This window comes from Trematomus bernacchii, unplaced genomic scaffold (assembly GCF_902827165.1).
Source record: "Trematomus bernacchii unplaced genomic scaffold, fTreBer1.1, whole genome shotgun sequence".
Taxonomy (NCBI): Eukaryota; Metazoa; Chordata; class Actinopteri; order Perciformes; family Nototheniidae; genus Trematomus; species Trematomus bernacchii.
In genome coordinates, this window is record NW_022987648.1 from 8,411,121 (window position 1) to 8,425,682 (window position 14,562).

Genomic DNA, 14,562 nt, shown 5'->3' on the forward strand with positions numbered 1-14,562 from the left:
CCGAACTAGCAGCTTTGGCTATGGCTATAAATATATTTTTTTAAAACACATTACTCGTCTTATCAGCTTTGGGACATATAAGGTGACTCAAAAGAGTTATATAATATTCAGAAACAGAGAGCAGTGTATATGTTTAAAATACTTTTATGATGATTGCAACTTTGCAAAGAATACAAATTGTGTGGCATCTCAATACAAACCTGCTGTCTTCAGCTTACTGAACCAAAGAAATGAACAGACTTACTTAAAAAAACGTAAATAACCCTACATTACCATGAACGTGTTTATGGATTTATATACACTGTAGGTGTAGTGCAGTATGGTTTGACGCAATGGATGCAATACACTTTTAGCTGGAATCATAGATTGAGATATCACATTTATATGTTATTTTAAAAAAAAGTATCTTAACTCAATGTCCAATTCTATCTTTTTCCAGAGATATCAGCTGCATATAAAGGTGTTCATATGTGGATGTCTTAATGTTGAGACATTGCATTAGTTACACATGAAATTGAAACTTGACAGAATTGTCCTCACAACTAGACATGTCTGAGGAAAGGGATTTTCTTTATGTGTACAGCTTTACCAAATTTCCCTCAAAGATGTCTCATTTAAATATGTATAAAAAGAAGTAAAACAGAAAATATATTTTTAAAATATAGGGTAAAAGTCCATGCAAGAAAGAATATAACAAAGCATGACCAAATATACGTATTAATATATATCTATTTTTTTTGAGTGATTGAGTTTCAAAAGTCCACCAATGTTGAGTTTTAATAAAAATAGAGAGGTATCAAAAATAGTTATTTGTTGTCCAGCAGTGACAAGATTATTTCCTGTAAATAGTTTGAAGTGTCTCTTTGGGTTTATCACATAAATGTGGAGGTGAGTTCTGACGACAGTGAAGACCTGCTGCTTCTGGTCAAAGACGGTCTTTCCAGGATGCGCATCTTCCTCAAGATCTGCATAAAGCTCTTCCTGAACTTCTCCCCCACGAAGGCATAGAGCACTGGGTTGACACAGCTGTGGAGCAGCCCCAGACTCTGGGTGGCGAACATGGCCTGGTCCACTGCCATCCTCGCCGAGCACTGGTACAGCGCTATCTTGGCCCTGGAGAGGGTGTCTGCCATCACTGCGATGTGGTACGGCGTCCAACAGAGAAGGAAAGCGACCACCACAGACACGATCACTCTCATGGCTCGCTGCCGCTGAAACCCTCCACGGATGTGAAGGAGGCGCTTGATGGTTACTCCATAGCAGGGCAGCATGATGGCCAAGGGGATCAAAAAACCCAACGTGTGGCGAAAAATTCTAGTGGCCAGACGCCATTTGTTGGCACTAGTGGGATCATACTCTTCAGAACATTGCATCTGACTGGAGTTATGAGATTTGAAGGAGGAATTAAAAAGCCCCGGCAGAGACAGAAGAGCTCCAACAGTCCAGACGGCAGCACACACTCCCCAGCTGACCAGCTGCCGGTTCGCCCTGCGGGCCTCCATGGCTCGCACAATCACCATGTAGCGATCCACGCTAATGCAAGTCAGGAAGAGGATGCTGGAGTAGAAGCTCAGCTCTTGGACGACGGTGACGACTTTGCACATGGCGTCTCCGAACACCCATCCCTGCGTGATGGAAGTAGCCCAGAAAGGGAGGGTGAAGGCCAGCAGGAGGTCAGCGACAGCCAGGTGGAGGAGGTAGAGGTCAGAGGGGGGCAGCGACTGCTTGCTCAGGCCGATCACCAGCCCCACCACCAGGTTTCCAGGAATGGCCAACAGGAAGATGAGGATGTAAAACACGCTGACGACAACCATGGCTGCATTTGGGATGGAGTTGGCTTTGCAGGGCTGCGTGTCGGGGTCAATGATGAACTCCGAGTCGTTGTATGTGACGTTGTATTCCTCGTAAAAGAGGCCGAAGTCTATAACAAAGGGAGATGTGTTTTGATCTGAGGATAGCAATCAGGATAACATTTTAGTTATTTAAAACAACTACTATAAAGCTGTTAAAGGTGCAATGTGTATTTTTACATTTCACCTTACTATAGGTTCAAATAAAAAATTACTCTCATCCTTTAATTAAAAAAAGACTAACAAGAATATGCACAATTACACTGAAGTGCTTAAATTCTGTATATATCTCTCATAATACATTGACACCTTTGACTCTATAACCCACTGGTTTCCAAACGTTTTCACTGAGGGCAACATACAGAGAAACATAGGAAGGGCTGGGCCACTCAGTAGAGGTGAGGTATATTGCCTCATAAGTTAAGTGAGCAAAATCAATCAAATGTGGGTAAATCATGCTTGATACGTGAATATGCGTTAATAAAGAAAACAGCCTACATCACAGCTCTCCATAGGGTTTCATTTATTTTGTTTCAAAAAGTGTTAGCAGCTCATTCCTTAAAACAGAAATATAAAGGGTATATTTCAGGTTTGTTATGCAAATAAGTTATTGGGCTTCTTTTGATCAACTTGTTAGAAAGTGTTTTCAAATTAAATGTCTTACACATTACACCTTTAACATAAACACGATAACATGAATGTATTATTTAACAGATCTGACAGGCTGCATGCCGTAGGCTGAACACACAAAGTCACAGTGAGTCAGCAGAGCACAAGCCAGCGGTGGAAGAAGTACTTTGAGAAATACCACAGTGTACAACTACTCTGATAGATGGGAAAGTCCTGTATTTAAATTCCTACTTAAGTAAATGAACAAAAGTAGCATCATTAACGTATACTTCAATTACCAGAAGTTAAAGTACTCATTATGCAGAATAGTATTATTTTATTGGATTATTACTATTTATGCATTTAATAATACAGCCACTATGGGTGAAGCTTTTTTTCATGACTTCATATAGGCAGCTTTATCTATACAAATAAAGTATAATGTATGAATTAATTTGATTTCAATGTAACTAAAGAGTAATACAAAGCTGTATACATTGAAAATACTCAAGTAAAGAACACATACCTACATTTTTCACTGAAGTACAGTATTTGAATAAATGTATTTAGTTGCATTTCAACATTGGCACAGACGATATTAATGTTTAAACATTAGTTTGTTACAGTGTTGTTAACATATCCTGTAACTAGCATGAAACAATAAAACTATGTTATAATTATTCTACAGTTTTGAAAGGAATGATAAATCAGTCATTTCTTTACATCTTTTCAGAATTTCAATCAGGATAATAAATTGTATATTTTAAGGATGACTACTCACCACTCATTGTGTGTTCTGTGTAGGAGGCTCTGAGTATGTCATAAAGGCACCGGGAACACACACTTTAGCCAGCTTCTCTACACCCCTCCCATCACACACTCATCACACACTTATTTTCCTGTTTGCCTCACACACACACACACACACACACACACACACACACACACACACACACACACACACACACACACACACACACACACACACACACACACACACACACACACACACACACACACACACACACACACACACACACTTAGATTTTGCTCAAGATTTCAAAAAGGAAGATATCATTTCACAGGAAGGTTGTGTTTAAGGTGTTATATTCTGTAGATTTAGCCCACTCCAAAGACATTTTATATATTAAAATACTATTTGGTTAAATGAATAAATGTTGTCAAGACCTAGATATTGTTTTTTCAGGTGTTTTGCAGTTAAATCTCACAATTTTCAATAATCATAGTTTGGTTATTCCTTCACCACGATACTTCCCCGTAAACAAACCGGAGCTCAGTCATCTGATTCATGGCAGTCATGAGATGTGTTGTCACTGTGTGTGCCAAATCACAAGAGAAACCATACGTTCATGACAGCTTTATGAATTCATTATAAACACTGGGTGTATATATAAAAGATATACAGTATTTTAAAAAGGTATCTTGTTTATTCAAATTGTGCTAGGTTCCCTGCTTTTCCACACCCCGTTTAATCAGTGCAGGTAAACTGGGCTTTATTCTTGTCTAGATAGTAAATAAATGTATTAAAAAAGACACATGGATAAATACTTGCAGAAATATTGTAAAAACAAGTTAGTTGTTAGTTAAGATAAAAAGACCTTACTTTTTTGTATGTGTGCTGTGTTTTCAACCATCTGTTTGTTTATTATTTCAAAAATATTTTTGTACAATTCATCTTGTCTTATTCTGTAGGGGGGTGGGGGGGTTAACAAAAAATGGACAACCTGCAATTTTTTGTCACTGAAACTAAAACTGTATGTGTTGTTTAAGAAAAAGGAAAATAAAGTTTAAAAAAAAAAAAAAAAGGTAAAATTACCTTTTCTATATTGATCCCAATTTGGGAATTTATTTTGTAACAGCAGCATGTAAACAATGCATTGTACATGAGTTAAGAAAATAGAAAATAATCTAACATAATATACATATGGACAGTTAATATTTTCATGTAAGTTTTAAATTATGTATGTTTACTTTTTGTAAAATGTTGTTATTTTTCTCCATCTGTCATATTCTTAACTCATATTTTGTACAAGTCTTATTCTTGTATTGTTCCCTGCCTGTTTAATGCAGCAACATTTCAATATACCTACTGAAATGTATATGTGATGTACAAATTATTAAAACTCTTGAAGAAAACCCGTAACAGGTTAAATACTTTTCCTCTGCCTATTATTACCAAGTGAAATATAAAAAAAGACCACATAGCCACATGATGCTGTTTCTGCTGAGAGGAAGTTCCCGGCTCATGACATGTCTGTCGACACATGAGGCAGGCCTCACATTTCCTGCCACCACTTCTCATGTGTTTCAACTTCCAGTGTCACAAGTACTGTAATAGTCATAAGTGGAATTACATCAACATGTTGAGAACGTATGGGGAGGACAAATGATTGGGTTTCCAAACAACAACACTGTTTCTCGTAACTTCTAGATAGAAAGTTCCCTACTTCCCTATCCCATGTGATGGTGACACAGCAGCACACAAGCTAATGCATACCTCAACAACTCAATACATGTGATTAAAATGTTCTTTAGTTTGATTTAGAGTTTTGGTGTGAGGTATAGGCATACAATTACCTAGATACCTTAAGTTGTTTTATGAAAAGTTTGTCCATCTTATCTTAACGTACAATAAATATGATAGCCTTAATTAGTAAGTGCTTCCTCCATGCTAAGCGGCATGCTTTATTATTTATTGCCACTATTTAGACAGTGTCAGGGATATATCATTCTGTATTCAACCCTTAGATGCATAAGTGGGTCTTTTTGGACCCGGTGAGGTGGTTTTCTTGAAGTATCTTTGTAATTACATTTTTTTATCATTTCATATTCCAGCTATTCCTCAAAAAACATGTTTTGGATATCATGCCATTCACATTTCAAATGTACATTCTAAGAAATTGTATTACTACCCCAAGCTTCCATAAGTGGGTCAAAAATGACCCGCATGCATTTTCTATGGGATCCTCTGGGAACCTTTGATTCTTATCACCTGTTGCTGTCAGGAATACATTCACTGTAGACCACACAGACTACATCACAAGTGGCACCTCTCAGGAAGATTATTTTACACAGCAAGATCTGATACCTGTCAGTAGAATAATAATACATTATATTTTTATAGGGCTTTTCAAGGACTCAAAATCGCTTTACAATATAAGGGAAGGTTAGGGTGGGGGGTATAGGACTATCACACTTGATCAACCCGCATGGATTGATAGGGGGGGGCTATGAGTAGACAAGAGAAGAGATGAGTTTTGAAAAGGGACTGGAATACCGTGAGGGTCTCAGAATAACGGAGATCTTTGCATCAATATATTCAAAAGTTTTTTTCAAAATGTAAAAAAAATGTCTAAAATTATAAATAGTGAAAAATTAAATATAAAATATTTCTCGTGTGAACCAAAATATAATACTAAATATTATACAAGTGATGACAAAAATGGCATAAAAACACATTATTCTAATACGGGTCCTTCTAGACCAGTCACTCGTGCATCTAAGGGTTAAATGGAGATAATCATTTCTATGGTTAAAGGAAAGCCTTCAAAATGTATTTGGGAGACTTTCATTGACTTTATAGTAAATACTGAGATGTGTCTGAAGCATGACAGGAGGTGGTGAGAGGGAGAGTGTGTGAGGGATTGATGGCTGGCTATAAACGGGTAGAAAAAGTGACTTTTTGCTCAATTTATGTATTTGTTTTAGATATTTTGTCTCAATATCCTTCCTCACAAGAGTATTACATTAATGTATTGTAGGTAATGTCTTGTCAGTTGAATCTGTCTATGTATAAGATGTTGGCAATGTTTCTTTTGTCTTCACCCTTTAACCTTTTTAAAAAGACAGTCATAAGAAAAAAGTGAAATGGGGTAACATGGACAACAGGAGGCCTTAACGTTGATGTGCTTGGTGCAACAAAGGATATGAGGAAACAGGGTTTAGTATATGCAATGAGTTGCTTCAAAATGAAACACAAAGGCTTTTGGTTTGCACAAGTACAAATCTTAAACTTAATGTTTGATTAATTGTGTGATTTTTGCCACAACCTGATAAAAAAGAAAAAGAGGCGGCACACATCAGGTACCACTGAGATAAAGCACATACATGTTCTGTACTTAGAAATGCAGTTTATTTTAATAGGCACTAGATGGTGCCATAGTCAAAACACCACATGGAATTGAATGGTAGGCTTATTTTAAAATGTGTTAGCGATAGCATGGAGGTCTAAAAGATGGTGAGGTGTGGAGTGCTCACTCAGAGGGCTATATACTGTTCGTGTGTGTGTGTGTGTGTGGGGCCACAAGTTAATACTTGTGGCTAAATGTACCTGCGGATAAAGTTTAAAAAAAAAAAAATCCCCTCCAAAAAAAGTACTCTAGCAGTCACAATGTGTTTGTTAAAGCCATATTGCATTAGGGGCAGTATAATCAACTCGACATGCATTTGACAGACTACATGTGGCAGCTGAATTATAATAAAATTTATTCCGAAACATATTTAAATGGTCCCACCTTGATTACGGTACAATTAAATGGCAAAAAAAAAGTTATCTATGAAAAACTGTTTAATATCGGTCTACCTACTTATCATTAAAAATTCTAAACTAACACCTTTCCTTTGAGAGTCACTTCAGATACAGTTCTGTTGAGGGAGGAGACCCTTTTGAAGAAGTTTGCTCGTGCATTCAGTCCATTTTCACCAACTTAAGGCCTTTTCCACCAAAAAGCAGAAATGGGGTTTCCTGATTTAAATGACAGCCAAGTTTGCCCCGACATAAATTAGGAGAAGAAAGTGCATCAAGTGTTCAAGTAGGGTGTGTAGAACATAAATGGGTTTTGGACAGTGTATAGGGTGTGGGGGGGCACTGGCAAAAAACTGGCAATTTGCAGTGAGATGACAAGTAAAGAAGGCTGAGTACCACTCGACCACTAAGGCTTCACGACATGTCCATAATTCATAGTTTTGCAAGCCAACATGGGCTGTGATGGGAAGGGGCAGAAATGTTTATACATTAAAAAAAAAAAGCAGGGGGAACTGGGCATGTTTATATTTTTCCCACATGACCCCCCGACCGCGATCTCATCTCTTGGCACGCCGTGGGTCCCTGCCGTTGCTAATGGTAACTGAAGACTTTGTTGGGGGTCCTGCTGCAGTGGCTGGAGGTGCTCCGTTGCCAGGTGACCGACCGTTGGGTCGCCCCATGCCCCCGTACGTAGGGTCACGGGGGGGACCGGGTGATGGGTTGTTGTTGTTAAACGACGACAAGGATCCATTACCTGTCGGTAGAGAAACACAGGTAAGTACTCACAGAAACATCCCTAATGGGTCTTTGGAGATCTCACAGGTGTGATTAATGAAAGCTGCATTTCATTGGCTGCTTTGGATTCATGGTCCAGTTATTGTTAAAGCTGACTCACTGTCAAACCATCATGGCTTACTGGGACACTTCAAATGTTTTAATTTTGTCTATTGAAGCATATTTTAATTTATTCAGTATTTTTAAAATATTGTTTATACATTTTCTTCCAGATGCATTGATTGACATTTTAAACCCATGTGTAATACCCGTTACCTTTCTGCTGCTGTAGCAATTTTCCAATTATGGATGATTTAGTATATCTAACCTAAATAATGCATGTCACAATGTGTGCTGTAAAAAACGTTTGTAATCCTATCACTATACTGACATGCTCCAGTCATTTTGATATTGAATACTTTATTTGAAGTGGAACCATTTGAGAATTAAAAAAAATACTTGTACAAGCTAAATTGAAGTTAAATAGTGCAATAAAAGTCCTTGTAGATGAACGGATACCATTGATGTTTACCACTCCACAGTTCATGCACGACTGCCATTTCCTATGAATGAGTAACAGGTAGAGCTGTGGTCATTTGCATGAATAGCTATACCGACCTGGGGCAAGTGTACCTGAATTCTGATTGGGTGGAGAGTTTCCTCTCTGATTCTGGTCTGGTTTACCCTGTAAGTGGAAGAGAATGTCAACGTTAACACTGCGTATGGAACAGTATAGGACTTTTAAGTGCAGACTGCGATAAAAAAAAGGTGTTATTTTGGTGAACTTCCTTCATCAGGACAATTAGGTGTATCTGCAGAAGGTGACTTATTAGCTTTCTTACTCTAATGGCGCATTTCCACTACAGCGCGGTTTAAGCGTGCCGGTCCCGTTTTTCGGGTACTTTCTCACAGTTTTTCTGGCTCTCCAAAATCGAGGTTCTTTCCGGGCCAAGAACCGGGCTGACTATGCTAAACTAGTGAGAGAATCGCTGGCAACTACAACAAAATGAAAATATTTTACCGTGATTTAATTGTAATACACGTTTCAAAATGATGCCGAAGTAACAACATGCTGATACCGGTTAGTAAAAACCATGAATTAATGCTTTGTCAAGTCTGCAGACAGACGGCAGGCAAAAAAACCTTTTAAAAAAGCTTGTTTTCTGAATGGAGATCGGCTAAGCTAACGCAGTATATGCTCCGACCGTCCACACTCACAACAACGGCCTATACAGACATAAATAAAGCAGCGACTGTATTCGCCATGACACAGACAGTCTGTGGTTTGTAGTTGTTTAACTTTTGTCTAGTTTCTGAACAGATATGAGGAGCTGTGAGCTCTGAGGTCTAACAGCTAACGGCTGATGTTGGTTTTGTGTTTCGCATTGAAGATGACGTCACGGCTCCGCCTACACTGCGTTACTATAGTTACTGCCCCAGCTACTAAACTGTAATGGAAATGCAGCATAAAGTGAGCCTGGCCTACCAAGGCCTAACTATACCGTACTAAGCCGTGCGAGGCCCTGCAGTGGAAATGCGCCATAACAGTGGAGAAAAAGACTCTAATTAAAAAAAAAAACTAAAACAGTAACTATTGTGAAAGAAAGATTTATGCAAAAATAATGTTCCCACAAAAAAATAAAATCTGTGTCCAGTATACATATTTTAATAACAAGGATCATATGGGGAATAGCACTTATTTGCTGCAATATAATAAGACATGAAACGTTCAGTGTATTAAAGGCTGGATTAGGTGCAATTTGGACTGATTTTCTTTTTGGTGAATATTCATATGTATGATCACTATATTTGCTAAATACTCATTATGTACACATTTGTTGATGAAGTGTTTGCATGGCTACTCACAGACTTGTTTTGCTGGTTTGTTTGGTTTAGCAGATCTGGGTTTGGTTCACTGAAGTTCGGCACTTCTGAATACACCATGCAGAACCTGTGGAGACAAAACCAGAGTTATAAGAGAACGTTCAGAAATGGTGTGGGTTTCATTGTGTGACCGTTTTAAGATTTAGATCATGTATTTCTTAAATAAAACTGTATTCTTTACAGGAGGATGCATCTGTTCTGTAAAAACCAGAGTGCATGTTACAGAGTAGTACATATGATTTCCTGAGATTACAGGTTATATTAACAGAAAAAAGCAGATAATGGAATTATTCAACAATGTCTATTGTCTATGTTTACATGATAGAATACATAGGTGTGTATTGATATTATTTAAACCATCCTATTCCTGATGTAGTTTGCAAATTGCTTTGGTCTTGCATGCTGCTTATGGCATTCTAACAGGCATAACAACTTTACTGGTGTATGAAGGTTAAGAAAAATGTATTGATGGCCAGCTACTCACTCTCCAATCTTCTGTAGATCCCCTCCTCTTCCAGTGTATAATGTCAGGCAGCCTTTCCATATGGATGCATAGCTAAAAATAAAACATCTCAAATTAAACTTCGAAAAAATACATTATTCATGAAATGTGTAACATCTACATAACCACCTGAACATGAAAGTAGTTATCTGCATTGGTCGGTCAGTTAATAGTACAAAGTCAACTGAGCCAGTGCTGTTCATGTCACCAGTGTGAATGCATGAGATCTCTCCTACCCTCTGGTCAACTTGATGATGTCCCCCGGCTGGATGAGGCTGCCCAGCTCGTCCCACACAGAGATGGCAATGCTCCCGCTCTTGTCTGCCACCTTGCACGAGCGCACCTCATGACCATCTTTCGTTTTGGTTACTCTTCCTAAGGAGAACAAACAAGAAGAAGTTAACATTATAATGTATGATGTTTTATAATGTATGATGTCCTTTATTGTTTTATGTTTCATGTGGAACCTATTTGCTGCAGGTCTCCCTTGAAAAAGAGATCTATGATCTCAATGGGACCAATCTGGTTAAATAAAGGTTTGAAATGAAATGAAAAAACATAGTTCAATTAACAGAGTGATAATACATGTCCCCATTGGTGTTACATTTTACCGACATTTCCGCTGGCCCCTTTAATAAAAAATACACGCGTTGATGACATGGATAGACTCCTTAAAAGAGTCACGGTTCAACTAACTTACCTATTTCCAACACGATGAAAACGATGTTCAAGTTTTTTGACCCGGGCTTCACATCCTTTAGCAAGAACACGGCCTCGCCTGTTGCGGTTGCCATTGTTTCTCAAGAGGAACAATAAACACTACTCGTCCCCTTACTGTCACTTCAACTCAGTGCTCACTGTTTGTAGCTACAACAGAACAGCGTTAGCTTGAGCGTAGCTAACAAATTAGCCTTTAGCCAAATGCTAACTTCACCCTACTCCAAACACTAACGTTAGCGCAAATGTTTAATCACATGGGCCGGCTTCTACGGTAGTCGTCCAAGTCAAACACAATAAATACCGACACTGGGTGATATAGCTGAAACATACCAGTGACTTTTGACTGCTTTCTTCAAAACAGCTTACACACTAGCAGGGTGGGCGAATTGCGAACAGAGTAGCTTAGCTAATCGTTAGCGCGGCAAGCTAGTTTGCTGGCTGCCTTCTTTTGATTTCACTGTACGCGTCTCTGTGCATATATCTTTTTACGATTATCACCATAATAGCAGCTGTTCACTCACCGATAGCACGAATAAGATCTCAAGGATTTAGTAAGGCAGTTGGACTAAATGTCAAATTCTGAATTTTTTTTATTATTGTCTTTCAAATCTGAGATGTTTCTGTTTTAACATAGATACCTCAACTGTCTGCAAGTAACACCAGAGCTTGAGATATTGTCCGTGTTGCAGGCTGTTTGAAGGTAACTATTATCTTCCTCGACCATTAAGACAACTCAAGTTTACGATAGTGTTGTTAAAGCGAGCGTATTTCCTTTGTGTTTCCTCTTATGAACAAAACTGTATTTTAGCTTTGCTAGCGCGCGGTCTGGCCAAGTTATTCACAAAAAGACTAGTGTGTAAATATAAAACTGTGACCCTTATATCCAAGGACCTGGTTATGTATGCCTTGACTCTAAAGCCAAAAACGCTGTCTAAAATCTGTACACGTTGTTGACTAAACGACTACCCCTGCTTCTAACAATGCCCCAAAAACTACGTCAATGTGCGTTGCCGGTCTTATTTATATGACTCGGTCAGTTCCATTATACTTTCGGAAGGGGTACACATTACATAGACCTTTGTCTATGTGCTCTTATACAATCGAGTCGACAAAATGAGGACAAGTACCAAGCTTCTCTTTATAAACACACTGCAATCACAAATACAAGCAAACAATTCGCTGACCTGTTTGGAGAAAATAAAGAGAGTTGTTGGTTTGTACCAAATTAATCTCATTCACAAACAACGCGAGAACAGGATGTGTGAGAGTTCAGTATCCATCCATGGTTCAGTATCAAATCTGCGACTCACGACTGTAAATTGTTATACAAAGCCAAATAGTCCCCTTATTGTTATGTTATCACGACTAATTGCTTCTTCTATTATTAAACATCCAATAAAGGCCAGTGTGACCAACCACTTACTCAGATTGACACTCACATTGAGTGTTAAATGCGTCCCCATAGAAGTAATCCATGGTACATAGTGACATAAATTGCTAATGTTAAGGGTTTAGGCTGCGTGTTGTAAATATAGAACAATAAAGTTATTTTGAAGCATTTTTTCTTTAGACGCAAAATCGTCACGAACAGGATTCGAACCTGTGCGGGGAAACCCCATTGGATTTCGAGTCCAACGCCTTAACCTCTCGGCCACCGTGACTGTATAAAAGGATACCACTGTCAGGCATCTTTTTATATATGCATATATTAGTCTATACATATGAATTATGATGACGTTTTACAGACATATACGTACTGTAATGTATTCCTTTTGATTGGCTAATTCTAGTGGTACGATTAATAGGGACAATAGGTAAGCTGATGGCAGAAGCACTAAGTGTTGTCGTAAGTTTGACACAAGAGGGAGCCAAACACCATCAAAACAGCTCGAGTTCCTCACGGAAGTTCAGAGAAACCCTTTTTGGAGATGACTTTACCCTATGATTAACCTTAACAGTTTCGATTAGTTTGAGAAAGGCCAATATGTATGTCACCAAAACACACCTATGCAACATGATCACTGTTTAACTATGTTGTAAAAAGCAACACTTTGCAACCGAACACCCCTTTACAGATGTCCCGAGTTCTGCAAAAATCGATCTCTTTATCGTTGTCTCATATTTCGTCCGCTTCCCGATAAACAGGCGGGGAAAGGATTCGAATGAATGGTGTTCATTGTATTGAAAAACTCAGGTATTTAACCAAATAATTTAGAAAACTTTAACTCAAAAGTTTTTCAAATGGACTTCTTCTCCTGTCGTAACAAGTTCCAAGCTATCGCCTAAAGCGTGTTCGTGAGCATTTTCATTTAACATTTGTTAATAGTATTTCAGAGCTTTGAGAATAAAACGTTTGATTCAACTCACCATTATGTTATGGGGTGGACCCACAGTTGTATTTTGTAAAACAACTCGGGCATATAACTTATAACTATGCAAGTTATTTTGTAATTTGGGTGAAGCTATCATATATTGTAGCTCTGATCCCAACACCTGTTGTATCATGTTTTTATATAGAGCTCAAACTTTGCTATGTAAATAAAGGTTGAGCAATTGAACCACTCCCTTTGCTGAGAATAATCCTACACTACCTTTTACCTACAGCTAGTTTAAATACGGTTTCTTGTGCACTGTAGGTCAAACATGCAAGTCACTGGGATCACATTTAAGCCACACTAAACAACTAGGATGTCATTATTACCTCCCTTGACCTCGAAGACTGCAAAAACAAGACCAAAAACAATATTTGGATGTTACAAATCTTTATTGATGTATACATTACTATATTACTAGATGAAACAATTGTCAGAAGGCGGTTATTTAAACCCTCTAGGAATTACTGCTGTTAAGGAAACTTCTTTGGTTTAAGTGGTTAAAGGTGGGTTATGTAATTTATTTCAGAAACACTTGTTATATTCCATGGAATGCTCTTAACATCCCGATAGCAATGAATATATTAAATGCTTTGACAATAAATACATAACAAAATGTCATCTGTGGAAGCCGTAGCGCTGTAAAAAGCACGACCAATCCTTTTAGCCGGCCCGGCTAAAATAACTGGATGGCCTACCTGCCTGTCAGCCTTCCAGCTGTGCACAAACTTATCTCATGCCCTCATTGGTCATGTGCGCGTTCGTGTGTGTTGGAGGAGGGGCTCTGTAAGGAAGTCTGAAGGAAGAGGCAGATTTTTTCGGGCTGTGTATTTTTCAAATTCTAGCGAGCTGGTTTCTCCAAAATTACATACCCCACCTTTAACTAGATAAATGGTCTATAAAGAACTCTGTATAAACACAGATGACGTTAAACATGATATCACTACTTGATAAGCAAAGATCTGTTGCTTAAAACAGCTCCCACATACAGTATGATCCAGACATAAGCAGTCTGCTTTCAGGACACATAATAACAGACTGTTGCACACATTAACAAATCTATATATTCATTTTTAACATTAGCAGACAAAGATATCATCAAAGATTTGCATGAATAAGCAGACAATACCTCGAAGCCAGTCACATATTAACCTCTACAGTTCAAATAATGTTCACATAAGCCTAGTGTTCAATCCCTTTTCAGCAAGATTATTTATACAAAGAAGAAATAAAAAGAAAGTAAGGATTATCATAATATCATTTAATAAACACAAGTAACAACTTCTTTCAAATCATTCATTTCTT

General features: G+C 38.1%; 2 protein-coding genes and 1 non-coding gene across 4 annotated transcripts; all 3 read right to left on the reverse strand.

Moving 5' to 3' along the window:
* Positions 1 to 3,315, reverse strand: LOC117485558 (C-X-C chemokine receptor type 1-like). 2 transcript variants are annotated; one of them, XM_034134138.1, is made up of 2 exons: positions 3,241 to 3,315; positions 1 to 1,921 (listed from the first exon to the last, which is right to left on the reverse strand). In XM_034134138.1, exons 1-2 carry the CDS (start codon positions 3,245 to 3,247, stop codon positions 873 to 875), a joined length of 1,056 nt encoding a protein of 351 aa, XP_033990029.1. In that variant the 5' UTR covers positions 3,248 to 3,315; the 3' UTR covers positions 1 to 872. The 2 variants fall into 2 exon arrangements, with proteins under 2 accessions (XP_033990029.1, XP_033990028.1); XM_034134137.1 differs by having other exon boundaries at positions 1 to 1,948; positions 3,241 to 3,302.
* Positions 3,316 to 6,590: 3,275 nt separating this feature from the next.
* On the reverse strand, positions 6,591 to 11,883 carry nabp1a (nucleic acid binding protein 1a). The gene is made up of 6 exons (XM_034134504.1): positions 10,866 to 11,883; positions 10,402 to 10,540; positions 10,148 to 10,219; positions 9,646 to 9,730; positions 8,413 to 8,464; positions 6,591 to 7,759 (listed from the first exon to the last, which is right to left on the reverse strand). Exons 1-6 carry the CDS (start codon positions 10,957 to 10,959, stop codon positions 7,563 to 7,565), a joined length of 639 nt encoding a protein of 212 aa, XP_033990395.1. The 5' UTR covers positions 10,960 to 11,883; the 3' UTR covers positions 6,591 to 7,562.
* A 581-nt stretch (positions 11,884 to 12,464) lies between these two features.
* trnas-cga lies at positions 12,465 to 12,546 on the reverse strand. The gene has a single exon. It is a non-coding gene; the product is annotated as a tRNA-Ser (tRNA).
* Between the last annotated feature and the right edge of the window lie 2,016 nt (positions 12,547 to 14,562).

What these genes read in the sequence shown, in the direction of transcription:
- nabp1a (XM_034134504.1), bottom strand. Translation starts at nt 10,959, where the DNA reads ATGGCAACCGCAACAGGCGAGGCCGTGTTCTTGCTAAAGGATGTGAAG. An exon ending in GATCTACAGAAGATTGGAGA is followed by an intron (nt 9,731 to 10,147) that starts GTGAGTAGCTGG and finishes TTGTCTCCACAG; the next exon opens with GTTCTGCATGGTGTATTCAG. An exon ending in TCCACCCAATCAGAATTCAG is followed by an intron (nt 7,760 to 8,412) that starts GTACACTTGCCC and finishes CTCTACCGACAG; the next exon opens with GTAATGGATCCTTGTCGTCG.